The 19,946-nt window shown below is 38.8% G+C and overlaps 1 protein-coding gene across 4 annotated transcripts in view; it reads right to left on the minus strand.

Moving 5' to 3' along the window:
* Positions 1 to 7,886: 7,886 nt before the first annotated feature.
* Positions 7,887 to 19,946, minus strand: part of galnt13 (polypeptide N-acetylgalactosaminyltransferase 13) — a 34,279-nt gene continuing 22,219 nt past the window's right edge. For 2 of the 4 annotated variants that reach the window (XM_079663973.1, XM_079663972.1), the window contains exons 10-12: positions 19,220 to 19,318; positions 18,352 to 18,504; positions 7,887 to 10,641 (exon numbers count right to left, since the gene is read on the minus strand). In XM_079663973.1, the coding sequence (XP_079520099.1) occupies positions 10,501 to 10,641; positions 18,352 to 18,504; positions 19,220 to 19,318 (393 nt within the window). In that variant the 3' untranslated portion in view covers positions 7,887 to 10,500. Of the gene's footprint in view, positions 15,591 to 18,035; positions 18,066 to 18,351; positions 18,505 to 19,219; positions 19,319 to 19,946 lie in introns of all 4 variants that reach the window. The other 2 variants (XM_079663975.1, XM_079663974.1) reach the window with 2 other exon arrangements.

A 19,946-nucleotide genomic window follows, 5' to 3' on the forward strand; every position in this document is an offset into this window, starting at 1 on the left:
CCTCTGATGATGACCCCGCTTTCATCCCATGGGTGACTGCACCTTCTTTGCGGAATGACACATACAAAAATATCTTAACAGAGCAACAAGTGCTACAGGGATGCTGCTGACATTCAAACTGTATGAAATCTCAGGGGGGACAAAGAGCTGCAACAAGGATACATCGCAGAATTCACTCGTCGTATTACCGAGATCATGGCCACGGAGGAATACACCCACACCATAGTTACCCAGCCTCACACGCTGTGTCTCAGACACACGAGGCAGGAGGAGCAACATACCACCACCTCTTTCCCTCAGTCTCTCCACACCCCTTTACAATTATCTTTCTTTCCATTACATCGAGATGTAATTTGGATAGGCATTATGTCTCCCTGATAAAGGCACAATTACCAACCAATCACAAAGACACTAATGACTGCAGCTTTGAAATTCAAAATCTATTTTATTTAAATATTTTTGGCGGTCAGTTTTGAACAAGGTGTATAAGCAACCGAGCAGTTTTGGGGGTACATTTGGGTAATTATCTTTGGATAAAGAGTACATTCAGGGGACAAAGAAATACATGAAACACCCTTACTTCTGAATCAACTCGCCCATACATGTTACTTGCATCATACACAATGTCATGTGAATATACTTCATATTTACACTCTGCTGTCATGTCGTGGGGCATCTGCTGATTTTTTACAAGATACACTGTTAATGTCTACCGCAGTTCGTTGATATTTTCCCAACCGTTTTGGGATCCATTGTCTGAGCTCATAGGGATCAATATGCTGTTGAGTCACACGCTATTCCAGGCACAATCTACCTCTCCTATTATCCTGCAGCTCCCTGTGGTTTATCCCATGGTATTCCATAACCAGTCTAAGCCCGGTATGCTGTACTGTACAAATGGTATAGCTTCTAAAAAATGACACCAAGGCCTGACATAACCGTTTCCAAATGAGCGCTTACATGTCAGTGCTGTACAACGTTGATGTGCCTCCAACTGTTGTCTGCGAGGCGCTGTGGTTCAGTCCTATGGAGGGGGAAGGCAGGGAAAGATTTCCCCATCAGCAGGCCGTCATAATTGCCAGGTGAACATTAGCTTCTGCAGGCCTCTGTGCTTTTATAATAAGTGAAGAGTAACACAGGTCACCCTCCATGCATTCTGGCCCTCATTAGGAGGAAAAGGCTATTCACATATTTGCAGAGAAAAAATAAGGCTATTAGTTTGGACTGGTTACCCAGGCTCACACGCTGTCTCTCAGACACACGAGGCAGGAGGAGCAACCACCACCTCTTTCTAGCCAGCCAGCACAGATTTTTTAATTGCTGTATTTCAGAGATATAGTCATCGAAACAAAAGTTTCCCCCACAACTTGAAAATAGCAATTAACTTCTAAGAAAACAGTGGAGTGTGTGAAGACACTATCTTATGCATATGTCTAGTTTTCTTCAGTCTGAATGTCCCTAAAACTTTAAATCAAAGTTTTTTTTAATAACAAATATTTTTGAATGAACAAAAACAACTATTTGTTCAAACAAACAAACATCATGCTATTTCAACACTCAAAATGTCAGCTAATTGGATTACTTGCCTCTTGATATTACATTGGACTGAGAGTGACCAAACGATCCACCAATGCCAATAGCTTCTACTCAATCCTGATTGGAGCAAAGAGAAAAATATAAATCTGTTGTTAAAAATATATATATACCCAATGCTTTTACCTTAATGGAGTAATCTGTTGATTGCATGTGAAAGATAATAGTTATCGTAATGATTTCTTTCTTCAGTAATTGATTACTGTTCTCATATAAAATGTCAGTAAAGGGTAAAGATACCCATTGCTTCTAAAAGCAGTGTGTGCCCCCCTAAAAATGTGTAAGTAGAAGATGTTCGCCACAGGAAGAGGAGGATGTTTAAATGAGTAAACAAACATGTTTTCAAATGTGTGATCATGTTGGACCCAATCGTGGTAACGGAAAACAAAATATAAGGCCGTCCTTTGATACAAAAGCAAAATGTGTGCAACAGACCTGATTGCAAAATAAATGAATGTTTGTTTATTTTATTTTCAAGCCTAGTTTTTTCATGATTTATAAAGTAAAATATACCCTTATACAAACCATTAATCAAAAACTCTCATCCCCACAGAAACACGTTTGTAAGTCTGCTCCACACACAGACTTTGTCAATGACAGCTGAATACAAGAAAGAGGTTAGGGTCCGGTCATGTTCTTGTCACACACCAGGAGGCAGCTGATGTGTAACACGGTGCACTAAATTGAAATATATGCAGATTAGTTCTTATTTTCTAGCAGCTACATTTGAAAGAGCAGTACATTTTAGTTCTACAACTCGACAGCTTTTTCCACCACAAAACACCATCTTCCATAATCGCCATTACGTGTTTTGCACTTCTTGCACCAGCGCATGTCAAGCATCCGTTAGTCAATGATCAGAAATACTTTGATGATCTTGTGTAACCCATTTTATAAAAATAGCCCAACAGGCGGTCTGGGATGGGATTGATTTATTAATCTAATCAGACCGATGTAGGACACTAGATGCATTTGCCCTCCTCTCTGAATCAGCTTGGGTAGCACTTGAGGTCATCGTCGAGAAAGATTAGACAATCACTTCAGACAATCTGCTGTAATTTTCCATCTTCATTTATAATCTCTACAATCAGAGGCAGAGCAGGGAAAACCGCCTCAGCTTTGATGGATTTGTCCTATTATTTCCCCACACAAATGTACCACATCCTCCGAAAAATGTCTCTGTAATCTTATTTTGCTGATACAATATTGATTTTTTGTATTTTAAACAAACAATCTTATCATGAAAGACATGAACTATGATTTTCTCCCCGCAGAGATTAGGTCTTAACATGAGTCCCACTGGATGCTGAGGCACTAACAGGCTCTCATCCATGCTTGGCATATAAAGTGAAGCCATGTGGTGGATGTGCAAGGCAGCAACTCCAAACCAGTGACTCGAAGAGGAATAACATTGGGTCAAAATATGGAAGCTCTAAAGACCATATTAGATTGTCAGCATCTTGTGGCAATCAAAAAACATTACAACTGTTATTCAGCGACTAAATGAGTAGCAGCGTTTAACCTTAACATCTGATATGATACAGCCGCAGTCATGTTAGATGAGGAATGATGACAGAAACACATTATGTGTAAAACTCTAATGGAAGTAATGTTCTGGTGTATTCTTCTGTTTTGTATTTCCACAGCTTAAGAGGGAACCTTATTTGTTGTCTCAGGTCAAAAATAGCACCAAAACAGGAGTGTTTTGTAGAAGAGCTCCTGGAGATTGATGATTGATTACTACACAATTACTGCTGAAAGCAGCAGGGCCCCTCCTCCTAATCACTGATTGTGTTGCTAAAAGGAGATTATCACACAGGAAAAGCTTGTTTGAGGCACTTCTGCCGGCAGATCAATCAAAAATACTCAAAAGATTGCCAGCATATCAGACCTTTCTCGGCTCTGCACATTTAGCACAGGTGCTGTGCATTACTCTGTTTGGGAGTATGCCTCGGATGGCAGAAGATTTGACCCCTACTGAGATACTAGCCTCAAACCATATCTAATTAAAGTTGATTTTCAAAGCAGACGCTGTGGAACTTCAGGTCCCCTCAACAATTAAGCTCTGGATTTTTCCTTTGGTCTCTAGCAAGAAGAAAAGGCACATCCACAGGGTTGATTATCCCCCTTGCTTCCCCCCAGTCTGCCTCTACCTATTATTGGATTCACTTAGTTGATGAAACCCCATATGTTGAGCTGAAGGAGACGGGTTGACCGGAGTCACAGTGGAGAAATAGCATGGCAAATGTATAGTATCGTATTTGAAGTCCAGGCACGAAACTCTAAAGAGTTTTTTGTCATGATGGTCTAATGGAAACAGGTTAGAGAGACAATCACATAACCACCAGGGATGTTCTATTCCTGCTGCGATGTTCTTAAGAGTTGTACTGCATAGGAGCAACAGGGGGAAATGTGAACATTTGTTGAATACAACTGCAATATATTGGGGGGGGGGGGGGACATCCTGCCCAATATTCAGATACGCTCAAAATGTCCCCCCCCCCCCCCCCCAATATATAGCCTAACTGATATAATTTTTTTTTAAATGAAATTGCTATTCTATGACTTTTTTATTTGGGCTATTTGTATACTTGAACATCTTTATTTTCTGTTATTGTGAACTTCACCAAAATGATATATTCTTTTCACATGTAAATTGGTTCCGCCTTTGTTTGTTTATGCATACCTTTATTTTGTACCCGGGGGGTGTAATTCGCTGTCGCACGTCCGAGTCCAGCTTCAGTTCTGGTATCTTTTTCTAGTTAGCCCTAAACTATATTATTTTTATTTCGTATGGTAATGTTAAAGAACCCTGCGGTTTAGCTTCTTTGTGTAAATAACTTGTAGTTCTGATGTTAAAACCGAACTTTTCAGGAATAGTACCTAGGGGAGTGATTTGTAAAATATGAATAAAGAAAAAGTAAATCTGTTTACAGTTCTGTTTGATATTGAGAGATGTATCCATAGATCTCTTAATGTTGTGTTGGGGCATGGGGTTTAACAGGTTTTAAAGTATCCCATATGTATGTAGTGAATTTTTATATATTTGCCTTTAGAATGGCAGGAAATTAGTATTCAAATTTTGATCACATTTTTGGTCGCCCCCAATGTTGACTCCATGGTTACGGCCTTGCCTAAACAGCTTGTTGGAGCTCCCCCCCCCCCCCGTGAGCCCAGTGTGCTCTGATTGGTCGGGACGTAGCGAGGCTCGTTGCTGCGATCTGCTGCGAGGAGCAGACAGGCTTCCGGGTCGGCGATACAGCGAGAACAAGCAAAACTCATCCTGAGCATACACAAACACTCACAGCCGAAGTAAAAACAATAAGTGTGGCTTGATATTGAGTAAGAAAAAGGTTTATAACGCTGTGTGAATGGGTCTGCGGAGAGCATTTCTCCGAAATCCCAACTTAGCAGCCCGAAAAACGTTTACCCATTTAAACAGTCGTGGTAGATACCTTGTTTGTTTTAAACATCATAAATACACAAACAACAATGAATACTTACAGGTTGTGTACCTGAATCTCCCGCTGGTCCAAACAAAGTAAGAACAGCATCGCTCTTCAGTGCCCTACGCTTTACATATCCAGCATGAACCGCTGAAAGGTTTGTGAAGCTTTGTTTTGTGAAATGCTGGCAGAGGGTGTGGCCTCTGGGTATTCACATGTCACAGTGCCCAGGAAGTAAACAATGGAAAATGAGAAATCTCCAATGAGGCGTTTTGGGGCAGCATAGTCTGTGTTAGAGTTTTACTCGCTACAGGGTGTACTTTGAGGGTTTTGGACTCTGCAGACCGTTTACATGCATAAAAACCTTCATAACACACAAGGGGACGGGTAATAACCGGAAAAGCATGACATGGGCCCTTTAAAACATAACATATCAAAATGTCCGTTTGCAATAACCAGCAAAAAACAATGAACTACGACTTACTGCTGTAATACACAACTTGATAATTTAGCAATCTACATGTGGTAGGTGGTAGCTTCACACGACACACTCTTCATTTAGCTGGTAAAACTAACATAACAAACACACGTACATCTTATATCTGCATTGTTACATTTCAACGTTCATTATACATCCGTGTCATTATTTTCACACGTTTTAACCACTTTTACTCAGTGAATACAGTAACACTGCAACGAAGCCTCATTTTGTGGGCTCGGTCTTGAGTGAATCGTCTGCCGATTCTGCGTCTCACCTGTAGGACCCCTGAGCTGCCCTAAGTGCCTGTGTGAGCTTTTCATTGTAACCAAATAAATATTATAGTTGCTATTGTGTGTGAAAACATACCAGAAGATTAAATAAATCAAATTCAACCAAATACAAAAGTGCCGATAGCAAAACAATACAGTTTCCATGTCAATTAAGATTCCAGTGTCAATATCTAGGCCCAAAACCTGAGTAAGGTGAAACTAAACTATGGTTGCAGACAAATTGTCAAAAAAAATAATCATGTTCTATTTATTTTCTAAACACTATTCCTTAACCTCATGGGGTTAATTTATTAGGACTTAGTAAAAGACAACTGCTAAGAGAAGACTTTCGTACATACAATATAGGCGTCTACAGACCCTATGATTAATTTGGAGAAAAACAAAACATCATTTGAAACCAATAGTTTTAGAAATATTTGTAGTTGAACTGAATAAAATAGGGAATAATAGAGCGCGTATTGGTTTTGAGTCTCTGGGGATACGATATATTTGTACACGTATAACTACTGTTTCTGAGCTTAAATTAGTCCTACTATTATAGTACTACTATATAGGCTACTGGCGTCTAGAATTGTGCAGCCTCCCTGGTGGGAAGCTCTGGATGTGTTGAACCTTTGAGAGCCACAGTGACCCACAGTAAGCCACAGATAAGGTCTCCATTAGGGCTGTTATTTTAAAGCATCTCACCCGTTAATGGACTCCCCTGGCCCAGCTGCAGACCCACTATCTTATCCTCCCAGGCCCAGTTAACAAGCCTGGGTTTGGCTTCCTACAGGTGTGAGACAGGGCCCCTGCTGAGAGTGTGGAGAGACACTCGTGTGTTGTCGGCTCCACAGCAACTATTAATATACCTCTGCAATGGCTACCTTGGTGAGCATTACAAACGTTTATTGAAAAGCATTAGTGAGGTGGCAAAAAAACAGAAAACAATGAACACTTTATATAATGAGTTATTATGGTAACACTTCTCTGTTGTGAAAAAAATGCTTCTATATATTTACCATAAACCAAACAAATGACATAATATTATATTATAGTATATAGTAATACTTTTATGTAGTGTTTATATTTGATTAAATATTAAAAGTCGTTTTTAAGAAACAAGTTAGCTCTACTTAAAGACCGGAATGTGTTGTTTCACACTTGGTTTTAGGTTTTAGTACAGGTTAGACAGAAAAAATATAACCTTTGCAATATCAATTTTTTCACAGCATGGATTTTAACAGAGGCAAGGTGTTACAGCTGTTGCCCATCTTTATGCTTAACTAAGCTAATCAGTTGTGGCTTGTAATTTGACATTGTAGGTACAGTAGGCCTAGAGACATGTTAGTTCCCGGCAAGAATGTTTTTTCTCTAAATGTCAAAATGTGCCTTCAATCAATCATCCACAGAGAGAAATTAATCAACACATAAAGTCATTTACCAAGCAACAATAACAAATATTAGTCTGAATATGCGTGCGTTTTTCTTTTTGGCCTTTATTATTTGTTAAATATTAGGGTTTTGGACTTTTTAGTTTAGAGAAGGAGGCTTGCATTGGCACCAGCAGGCTTTCCCCTCAATTTAAATGTCCACTTCATTAACAATACTCAACTAAATATTATAGTATTAAATGGAAATTGGATTCCTTTTCTGCCTTTTTGCCTCTGATATTTCCGATCTTTTATTACAGAAAGGTGCCATTATTTCCCTTCAAATACCTCTCACTGACATTAAAAAAAAAACACCTTATTGACCTGTCAATTGCAAAAGCTTGAAAGACCTATAGCAACAGTAACCAAGAAGGGCGGCAGTGTCCTGCATTCAGGAGAATTATGCCTCTTACATTTGAACGAAGCCAGAGTATGAAATGTCATACCTTCCTCAATAACATGTACATTATAATGTCTCAGAAGAACCTTCATTAGCTGGCAATGGCCAGCACCTTTACAAATACTGAACTACATTGTATAGGATGCTACCTTCCCCTTTTGTTGTTTTGTATGCTACTATTAAGGTTAACCATGGAGGAGAGGCTGCAATTAATAACCTATAAAAAAACCCACACTCAAAACTGGTAATGAGATGTACGGGGTCTTAAAAGCTTCAAGAACAAGGTTTATTAAACAACTCATGTATTTAGTGAGACGTGCTTGCTTGAAACTGATATTAATGCAAAAATCTATGTTAAGTCTTTTTTTACAAAAAGGCAAAATGTACAAACAGGTAACATCACTTTGCAACCAGTACATTGAAACAATACAGTCCTATTTTAACACCATGCACTTTGAGATAATGAAAAACAATAAATGTATCCGTGTAATCTAAAAGAGTTGATTGAATTTTAGTCTAGATGCCAAGCAGGCACTTGGCAAAGACTCAGTATTCGAACAGCATTGATAGTATTTCCCCATTAGTTGACCCCTCATGTCCGTTTGCCTTACGCCCTTCAGGTGGTCTGAGGATTTGGTTTTGTTAGTCCGACGATTATTTCCAAAACACACCGCAATTTCGATAGGTAAGCACAGTTTTTTTATTACCATACTCCAAATAAAGCACAGCAATACCTTGTGATCTTTGAACCATTCAATTGTTTTTTTCTCAGAGGAGTGTTCAAGTTTAACCGCATCTTAGAAAAATAATTGGTTCTGTATGTACAACAACAACAACAACAATGGTGATAGAAACATGTTAACAGTATTATACAATAGCATTTGTTGCCTGATCCTTATCAAAAATGTAGTGAAAAACTACATTTGCACATTTTAAACGTTTTGACTATACTGTTACTAAATTATTGATCGAGCATTAATATGAAGGTGACGTATTCATGATATATGACAGTTATTTAATATCAATTTCCATGTTTTTGCAAGAAATTAAGAAAAATATTTGACATTCTTTTTGTTTAATCACCAAAGTAAATCAAATGTTTTCTGAAACAAATGATCCAATAACTGAAACAACTTTCTAAAGGCACACGCAACTATCCTGCTCCAAGACATCATGATTCCTCAGGATTTTGGGAGCAGGAATCTGAAAACTTTAGTAATGACATTCCCAGATAGCTGTGATAACACAGAGTCGTTCCAGTGTTTCAGAACTCAGTCGTTACCATTTAGGGGAAATTTACATTCAGTCAAAAAACAATTATGTATATTCTACTCATAGCAGAGTCTCTAATACTGTACTCTTAATTAATACTTCGAACCAACCCAAAGTGCTGCTTCACATCTTCATATTATGGTTCCTATTTCACTTAAATTGAACCTTTTGATTAACCTGGGAGGATGTTATAGCTACACTTGTGTTGCATTCTCTTAAATTTAAGACGGTTTAAAAATCTTTAGCTTAATAATTTTTTTAATCTTAAGAGATTCACCTAAGGTATTTTTATCTGACTCTTACTGTCTGTTTTATACTATGTTGCCAGATCTCATGTAATGTAATGAAAAAAAGTTTTTTCTTATCTTATAGGAAAAACCAAAAAAGGTTTTTCTTATCTTATAGGAAACACCAAAAAAGGCTCCGATATCAGCTAATCACGCTATGTTATTATACGCCTATATGACAGCTTATAAGAGGACATCGGGGTAAGAAATTCAAAAGATATGTTTGAGGTATTTTAGTAATGCATACTAGAGAGCACTGAAAAGTAAACCTTGTTTGTTTCGTAGATAACCTAATTTAAGGATGCTGAAAAAACGTTTTTTTCATTAGTTTAAAGTCAAACTAAAATAATACTATTTTTAAATGTATCCTTTGTGTTTGTTTGACTTTTAACTTTTAACAATTATGAAGTTCCTCACACCCATGGATGCTGAAGGTGTGATACCGGCCCTCAAATGTCAGTGCCCAGCTGTCGTGGGACACACCCGTCCAGAGCCTGCAAGCTACGCAATGTTTCTACAAATGTATGTCCCCAGAATATTTACCTCTTTTTATAAAATGAAAAAATATACACAAAAGCTGTAGTATCCTTATATAGTTATATGATGTAATGTCCTTGCATCATGAGAATTCAAATTTCAGCTCGACTTTAAAACCAAATATTAATGCACAACGGCATTATTGGATTCTTTAACCCTCAAATATCAAGATAGGTTTCAACTCCTCAAATCCAGTATTGGTCCCGGCTCTATAAACAACATCACGTTCTGTTATTGAATGTACCTCAGACACTGATATGAAGAGAGAATGAGCAGCAGTCATGGAAACAGTCTTGAACAAAGCACAAGGAAGGTAATTTCATTGACAGTGCATCACAGAGACGTGCCTTGCTAGATTCTTGTTTTAAATGCTTTTCTATTTCTGTTTTGGTCCAACAGCTAAGCTAAGTCTGAGCAGCACAGTGGACCCAAGGCTAGCAGCTGTCTTGACACAGTGTGAGTGCTTTGACGCAAATGTTCTCCATGCACAGACCTCACACAGCTTTTCTCCCGGCTTGGACCTGATGAGGTCTCCAAAGTCGTGGCTCGTCATGTCGCCTTACCGGCAGGTGCAGCTTCTCTGACACCTGCGGCTAGCTGTGAAAGGAAACGACCCCATAATGGAAGATAAGCCGCTGATGCCTGGATCTCTGTATTTGTTTATACAGGAAGAGGCGTATGTTGTGTTGTGGTAGGAGCCACCTGGCGAGGGTGAGGAGAGCCATGGCTGGTTAGGATAAGGGCAGAGCGGCAGGGGGGGGGGGGGGGAGGTGAGATAGGGGTCAGACAGTCAGGGTCATGTTTCGGAGCAGCCACTGCTGAGAGCGGCTGCCGTTGCAGTCTTTGAGGGTGGGGACCATCTTGTCTTCCTCTGACGGCATGTCCAAACACTGGTTGCTGTTCACGTGCAGCAGGGTGAGTCGCTGGAGAGGGAAAGAGGGAGATGTGTCAACACGTTAGCGTAGATACATAAACAAATACTTTCAGTTTTTACATTTTTCTGTCATTTCCCCTCAACCTGGAGAAGGTGGAAACTGCCTGGATGTTTAAGAGGAACCTTCTAAGACACACTTCCAAATATTGATTTCCCGTATTTTACAAAAACATTATTTTACCCAAGCAAATGGCCTGAGCTGACACTCTAGGACTGCAGCTGGGGCAAGAAAAAAGCCATAGGCATAATAAGAGAGCAGGACGTTCTGGTCGAGTTAAAGTGAGAGTCGTGCCCATTGTTCAACACAACATGCACTGAGGCTGCTTGGAGGATTGGGGCTCCTGTCAGTTGTGAGGCTGTGTCCCAGCCACTTTACAGGAAAGATTTCTCTGTTGAGCATCAGAAAATGTCAAAAAAGGCACTAGCTGCAGAGACTAGCTGCATTACATGGACCTGATGGATATGTCAAATGCGTTGTAGTAAAATGGCATAGCAGTTTCCTTTAGATTTTGGCTTGGCGTGTTAGTTTGGAGTTGGCAGGTTAAATGTTGGATGAAAAGCAAGCAGAGATTGGACTCAGGGGGGCAGTCGGTGTGTGGGACAGAAGACTACAGTAGGAGGAGGCCTATGTCCAAGTAGCTTAAAATGTTAGCCTCAAGACTAATTTATAGATATGTTCTATTATTAACTCTGCAACAACTTATGCGTTGGCCACTTTGAGGCAGCACTAATATTTATTTTAAGTCGATGACATACAAGTTAGCAAAGAGATGAAAGACACTATAATTCTCTACAGAGGTGAAGTGAAGTACAGCCTAGGGTGCTTTTAAGCATTCTGATCATGAAAACAACCAAAATAATTTACTTTATGTGCTTCTGTGGGAAACAAAAAGTTATTAAAAGTGACACCATTATTGGTAAAAGTTATAATGTCAGATTAGGTACATTTGGAAATTGCTAGTATTTGTAATTACCAAACGGAAAGTATGGGCAGTCATTTATTTTTGCATAAGGCAAGATACATTGTTCATTTACTGTTCAGAAATGTAAAATTAGATAACAATCAAAACAGGCACCCTTTAAGACTCAACCCCCATTGGGATATAATATATATTTTCTTTATGTCATTAATAACACCTCTGGATGAGCGACAGATAAACTCATTGTCTTATTGTTAGAGCAATATTACTAACTAGAGAATGCAATTCCTGAAGAAACTGCTAGTGAGAATGTTTAATCCTGAAGCTAAACTGCTATGCTGAAATGTAATGTGTAAGAAGAAAGTGAAGAATTTAGATTGAAATGATACATGAACACTCAGGGCTTGAATGTGTGATGAGAGAAGAAAAGAAAGTAAAAAGGCTTGGAAAAGCAGCAGAATATTTGAACTGCAAACTTTTAAACTAACTTGATGGTGAATGATCTGTCGCCATGCCAACGGCATTTGATGACATCCCATAATACGCTTAGATGCGTTGATGGCTGCATCATTACCAAACCTGTGAAGTTTTGGGCCATTTGGAGCATTCAGGTTCAGGTTCAGGTTATTTATTTGTACCCGTAGGTAGATTCTGTTTGCAGAGAAAAAGACAAGGGTTCCATCCTGACACTAAAAAAAAACACAAACAACAGACACATCTCTAATAAAGGACTAGTAAAAGTACAAGTATACCCTGCTCAACCAAATCTCAAAAATATTTTAAAAAACATTTTAAGAAGGAAAACATTAGTACAAACATGGACATTCAAAATTCAAAATTAAATAAATAAATAAAAATAGGCATCTGTGTGATGCTCCTATGATGTGTTAATTTGTGCAATAGCTGCTGGGATAAAACTGTTTTTATACCGCTTCGTTCTACTCCTTGGGACAAGTAACCTCCGGCCCGAAGGAAGAAGCTTGAATTGAGTGCAGAGGGTGGGAGTCATCGTCTAATATGGAGCTGGATAAGTTGGAGTTTCCTCTGAAATGTAGCACCTGCTCCACTCCCCATTTTGCCCTCTCTTTTTAATCAGTCCAGTCTTTTTACTTTTCTCTCATATAAACGAGAAAAGGCAGAACAAAGCCCAAGTGCTTTTAAAATGTCCAGCCTGGAAAGGCACACCTGTTTTGATTAGTTGAACAAAAGCACCACATTAGCAAGCATATAATACCCTCACTAACCACTGGAGGAGAGATCTCAATGGCTTTGGTTAACCATTTATGTTCCCTCCCAAGTAACACGCTTCCGCAATTTCGCTCCTTACTTGAGTCTTTTTTCCTCTACCTAAGAGTTGCACGTGGAGAGGTATAGAAGCTAAGGTTGCATAGGACAATTATGATGTAGCTGGTATTCGTAAGATTTACTTAAAAGTTAAATGTTAAGTGATACTAAGAACCCATTAAGTGTTCTAATGTCTGTGAATGAAGGGATTCAGAAGAAATTTTGAAAAGAAAAAGAATAAGAGATATCCTCAGTTGCACCAGTCTGCACCCAGTTATCTAGGGAGTCATATTCATACTAAGCAGCACAGCATTAAGTTAAATAAACACCCTACAAACATCCCTAAAAAACATTGTGTTTTTGGCATTAAAACATGAGCACTGGCATGATTTATCTTGTGGTATCAAGTGTACTTTGACTGTTGACGGAACATATTCAGACTAATGAGCACACAGAGACACTCAGCCCATGTTTGATCTTAAGCTATAAAACACAAGGGCATGACATTCCCTGCCTGGATACAAAGAAGTGCGCACACACACACACACATCTTTCCTGAAGTACATATTGCAGACCACGACACGGGACACATTTGTTCAAACACAACAAGAACAAAGAGAGCAGGTGGTGTTGGACCTTACACACCTGCCAAAAAACGAACGAGTAAAAGAAAGGAAGCTCTTCACTACTCAAAATAAGCTGTTTAACAAACTTAAAATGTATCTAGTGAAACTACATACATATAAACGTATAAAATGTATGTAGTGAAACTACATACATTTTAAGTTTGTAAAGCAGCTTATTTTGAGGATAAGAAAAGAAAAACAGAAAAAAATATCACTCCTTTTTTTGCAAATTTGAAATCAATATGCAGTATAATTCTCTTTAAATGTGTATTCATACTGCATATGGAGGTATATCTAATCTATAAATCATAAGGAACTGGCTTAGCGAATAATGAGAAATCACATTTTTCTTTTATTCAAAGATCGAAAGCTACTCTATTGGCAGAGATGACAGAAGAGGAGTGTAACAGCAAAGGGTAGAAAAACCATTCCCCATTAATTGAAAATACTAGAAATGGTGAGGTATTGTCCTTTGCTCATCATTATGTCATGCTTCCTTTGGGGCAAAGAAAGCTCCCATCTCAGCCTCGCAGCAAACCAACTAGCCTCTGCAAGTCGCTGAGTGTGTGCACAGCTGAGACCGGCTAATTAAATGAAAACGCTTCCTAACCATAAGCCAAGGGTGAGAAACATCATCCTCTTTGTCACCAGGCAGCGCGGTGGACTCGCTGAAAGGCAGAATACATCCTGGTTGACGTGATCTTATGCTGAGGGCTGGCCTGCTGTTTTTGTGGGAAATACAAAAAACAGCAGATACCTTTTTTGTCTCGAGTCAGAAAACAGTCTCACTCACTCTAATGGAGCCCTGCTATTGTGCACTGTACGTGCTCTCCTCTGATGCTGGACATAGGACCTCGGAGTGTAAACAGCAAATCAGGCCATCTAACAGCAGGTCATTTTACTGCCGCAACTCTGACACACACCAGCAGTCATGGGAGCTCCTTACCCAATTTACCCTGCTTGCACACAAAAACTGTGGCATGCTACAGTGAAATTGCTCTTTAGCTTTTTGAGAGATACAGGACTCCGTACAGGACTATGAGGTGCAAACACCATATAACAAAGAAAGCGAACTAGGATACAAAGACCGGAAAACTGCAACCCTGATACAGCCAGAAAATCGTCAGCCAAAACATTTTCCTTACAAAAGCATTTAAATAAGCAAGCCGAGTGGTGAAAAGCACCGATAATACGAATTCATTGGTTTTACAAATATGTACATGGCACACAGTGTATACAGCTGCTTCAGGCCAATAGGAGAGTGTCCTGAGAGGCCAGTGCCATGAAAGGCAGGTTCACAATGAAGGATCACTTCAAAAGAACTTGTAAACAATGGTGAGTCCATTTTAAATCAGCCCTGCCTGTAGATAATCAGCTAAAAATAAATCATGCCTCCATCTCAGGCATCATTCACCGAACGCTGGCAGCTGCTGGATTTTCACATCAAAATAAAATATTTATGTTGGAAAATAAATGTCAAATGAGATCTAATTTAGCATGAAAACTGGCTAAAGGTCCTTGCTGATAGCATCTTATACACAGAAACATCGTGATGGGACATCTGTCACTTCTTGATGTGCCTCTGCCCCGGTCTTCATACGTTCCCCCGGAAAGGTCAGCGGTAAAAGCTACTTAATGCTACCTAAAACCATTTCCATGCACATTCTGACTAATACCTGAAAGATCAACAAGAGATCAGAACAACAAGCTCTGCATTCATCCGCCCTCACTGAAAAAAAACAAGAAACTAAACAATCCCATAAAAACGAAAACAACAATCAGCTACAAAGGTGACGATTAAACCGGAACAGGTCAAACTAATCTACTTCTAACAATGTTAATGACAAACTACATCACTACACGCGACTAAACGACCACCACTTGCCTAATTTTTACTAACCTGCTCACCTCAAGCCCTACAGTTAGAGAAAATAATCAGTGGGACTGAAGTAAAGGTGTTGAGCGACTTCCTGACGTGTGTAGTTATGGAGGATCCAGGCCTGTAAGGGACTGCCGTTACAGGACTCCACTGTGGGGCCGTAGGTGCCGTCCTCCAGGCGGCTGATGGTCAGACATGATTGGGTGATGATGTGGAGAAAGGTGTGCTTCTGCAGCAAGCCCGGAGTGATAGGGAGAGATGGTATTGAAGGTAAATCCAAGAGTCATTAATTTTTGTTAAATCAATCCATCTGTTCCTCACTGCCCACTTTCAAGTTTAATAACAGGTGATTTGTTCAAATAGAAAAGTTGTGTTGTCTATTTAAGGTGTTTGAATCCTGGACTGACGCAGTTTGATTATGGACCTGCATCAGGTGTAAAATTCACAGTAGGAAACCATACATCTTCAATATATATGAATGACTGGTGACTCAGATATCAATACATCGGAGACAAATTAACCAGTGAATTAGCACATCAATAATTATAACTGGTGAAAAATCTTTCTCGAATTCTGCACAGTACAGATATAAATAGATTGTGTTCAACTATAACAGATTTCAATGAACAGCAATGTTTGTTGTTTTGACATGACCCATTTAATATTCGGTTGAATAAAAAAACAATGTATTTTTTGTTGTACGGATTTTGGCATATTGCTGGTTTCCTTTTAAGAAATGTTTCTCATTGATTGATCTGGTAATGAGGTTACTTTTGGCTCAGATGTTTTGATATTTGCTCCTCCTTTTTGATTGGAGGATACAACTAATCAAGTGCTGCATTCAAGACTAAGGACACTCTGAAATGTCCAATGAAACAAATATGGACATCTCCACATAACCTTTAGATATGTACAACATGACAATGTAATAGAGTTGAATTTATACTGTCAATGCACAGAATTTAAATCGTTCACATCTAAATGTTTTTACATCTCTGAATGCGACATTAGTATAAAGGAGTTTTATATTGTGAATTTGATGCCTGACAAAGATCAGTAATGATAACTTTATATCTCTACTAAACTCAGTGCTGCTCATAGTTTGCAGATATTAAACTTGTTTCTACCCCACGTGATTACATTCTTCCTAATTTAGATAAACACTTTAGTGCAAAGGGTTACATTTTCGCAGAGGACGTGTCTTTGTGGGTGACACAACCTGACAGCTCTCCTTGGCAATACACAGTATGGCCGATAATAACAATAACAGTAAAACAACTATCAATCTCTACTATGCTAATGTAAATGTTACATGTCTGCGAAGGATAAACTGAAGGCCAGGATACTGTACATTTGTCAGATTATTCTATTTAATATTAAGGTATATCTATATGTAAATAAAGGAGAGAGAACATAGCTCGATCCTGGCTGAAACAGCAGGGGGAAAAGAAAGAGGGCAGTCTGTCACAGTCGTGAATGAATAAAGCAGGACCATGGTAGAGACAGGTATTTCTATGAAAGTGAAACTGATGAGAAGATGAAATGTTAATGGTTCTGTAGTCACAAAGGATTCAGTCCCTGTCCATCACACTGGGGCTTAAAATAACCGAGGCCACTGACAGCGGCGAAACCCCAATGCTGTTTACAACAGAGACCAGTCCTCTTCGTTTATAAATTATTCAAGTTCTTCCATATTAAGAATGCTCCCAGAGACCAAAGTGTAATGAAGGGATTTCTCCGAGGGTTTGTTCAGTGCTGGGTGGAAAGGCCTCTGGGCCTCCTCACCTTGTCACAACTACATGTCAGCTAAAGTATATCTCAATCACTGATAAATGGCCCTGTATTCAGCTCACTCTTCTCCAACCATCGCCTTGTGCTTCAGTGGAGGAAACATGAATTGTTAATATAAAAGTTGCTTTTTGTGACTTACAATCCATAATGGACTAGGAGTTATGAATCAACAAGGGGAGTATTTTAGTCCTTCTTTGAGATCCACATTTTTCTTTTTTATATTTAAGAGCCTTCAAAATTGACTCTACATTTCATAATGAATGTATCCATAACCAGGAATATAAGGTAAAAATGAATCTGTTGTTTAATATGCAGAATTCGTTGGCTTTTTCATTCATCTAATCCTTATTTTCATGCTTCTATGAATAAACTATGAGTCACTTGTTGGATGTGTACGTTTTGTTTAAGTGTGTCTTACAGGCCATAGGTCTGTTATGTAACACACATATATCAGGATAAAGGTTTGTTATTCTACCTGGCAGGTGTTTTATTATTTTTCCCCCCCATCTCATTTACTTTAATTAGGATTGATTTAATGGCAGCAATATCTCTATGTATAGTGCAATTCAGTCGAACAGCAAATGCTCCACTCCATAATGTTGAGTCTTAACAAAAACTAAACATCATATATTTGTATATATATCGTATCAGACTGCATTCTTTACAGGAGGGGTGTTGTGATGGGTTAAAAATAGAATTCATTTTAAAGAACAAATAGAAATCAAACATCCTTTAAAGATTCAACCTCCCCTTTCTGCCAAAAATAATAAACCGTAAATCCTCTACTCTAAAAACCACCAACACAGAATTATGGGATAAATCACAACACTGGAAGCACAGCACTCAAAATACGGGGCGATATTCAGGAACGATGACAGCTTACCTCAAAATCATATTCCCACTTGCCAACATACTAAGTGAGAGGAGAGAACATGAGAGCAGAGACTCAGCAGCTGGGGTTGACAACTGCTAAAAAAAACGGACATACAGCGCCATCTGGTGGAAGCAAATGTGTATTGCTTCTCCTACTTTGCACTACCCAAACCCTCACGATGACATAGGCAAAACAACATCATTCAGCATTTCCTCCAAGTCCTTTTTCGAAACATCAGTCAATAGGACCCAAAGAATGCCCCCCTGCAACAACACGCAGCCTGGTTATGGCATTATTTGGCTGCTAACGGGAATATGAGTCCTACCTCGGCATCGTACTCGAACATCTGATTGCCCTTCATGTGGTGACACTTGAGCATGACGACGGGTCCATTGAGGCGGGATACGTCCAAACAAAGGTCGTCTGTCCTTATTTCTTTATCCGCCGTGTAAGAGAACACCTGAAAAACAAGAGGCCTCTGTCAGAAGAGGAAGATTCAATGTCATCACTAGGCTTTCTAGAAATATATATGATCATTGTGTCTTTGATCAAGGGATATTTGAGTGATTTGCACAACATTTGTGATTTTATTTGGATTTAGAGCCTTTGTTGTGCCAAACCTGATTTAGATTGTATACTGTACAAAAGGAGTGCAGTTTCAGTGATGTATACTCATGTAGTGTCTCATGTAGTGCAGTTATTCATAATAGCCCATAACAAGAGTTGCAAGCAAAGAGGGAACACTGTTCAGACGAGAGTACAATTAAATACTTGGCACAAACCATCCTCAAATGCCAAAGACTTCACAATGACCGGCAGCAGTGAACCAAATTAACAAAGGACTAAAGAAACGCGAAAGAGAAACTTGGCCAACATCCCAACTTGAATTGTATGGAAAATCTGTGGATTGACTTGAAAGTTGGCAATTCACACACACTTTGCCTCCAGTGTGATTGAGCTCAAGCTTTGGAGCAAAATCCCAAAGCTCATGTTTCCAGGATAAAGCAGTATCAAAGGCTTGGCTTTTTCAATGTTAATCCAAAAGAGATTAATCCTACATTCCACTAAGAACAATTCCTCTTTAGGCACATTCCCAGTTCTTGTTCATAGGACAATGTGTGTGTTGTTGTACAAACAGTGTTGTAAGACTACAAACAATACATATTTTTGTTTTAATATCTTTCTTCACTCACCTGGTTTCCACCCATGCCATGACAGTTGAAAAAGCCAACTTTCTCATTCTCCTTTCTTCCCATGTTGTCCACACACTGGTTGGTCTCAACATTTCTGATCTACAGGAAAGATTAGAAAAAAAGGTTCTCTAATGTGAAGTTAACTTTCTATGTCTAGTCTGTGTCTTTAATTTCATACTTATTAGCAACCTAACCAAACAGAAGCCAGTCGAGGCCTGCTTAATATTTCTCATTAAAAATGAATAATCTCTTCTACACCCCTATTCTTTTGTGAGTGTTCATTAATGTCCTGTGGTTTATTGCTACCATTTCAGTTTTAGTTCTTGTTAAAGCTTTACTTTTTTTAGGTTTTTATATGCAAAAACGGCAGACATTTTCTGATTTAGATACTTAATGAACAGTATGTGGGCCTTGTCTTTTTTTATGTATCGTTGTAAAATGTATGTCTTTGGATTTTAGTTTGACAAGTGAGACATTTGAAGAAAGCCCTCTTAGGCTCCAGGAAATCATAGCTGGCATTTTCTATCTTTTTTTTACATTTTTTCTAGGCAAAATTATACCATAGTAATTAAATGTTTGTTAGTAGAAGCCTCAAATCCTCAATATAATTGATATTGTGTCACCAAGTTATCCAAATTCTACTTTCTATTGTCTTTCCTTGCTGAAATGCAGAAGTGAACTCACTGACTTTACAGTCCACTCAGCTTTCTAATGAAGTCATACATTC

The sequence above is a fragment of the Notothenia rossii genome (assembly GCF_949606895.1).
Source record: "Notothenia rossii genome assembly, chromosome: 2".
Taxonomy (NCBI): Eukaryota; Metazoa; Chordata; class Actinopteri; order Perciformes; family Nototheniidae; genus Notothenia; species Notothenia rossii.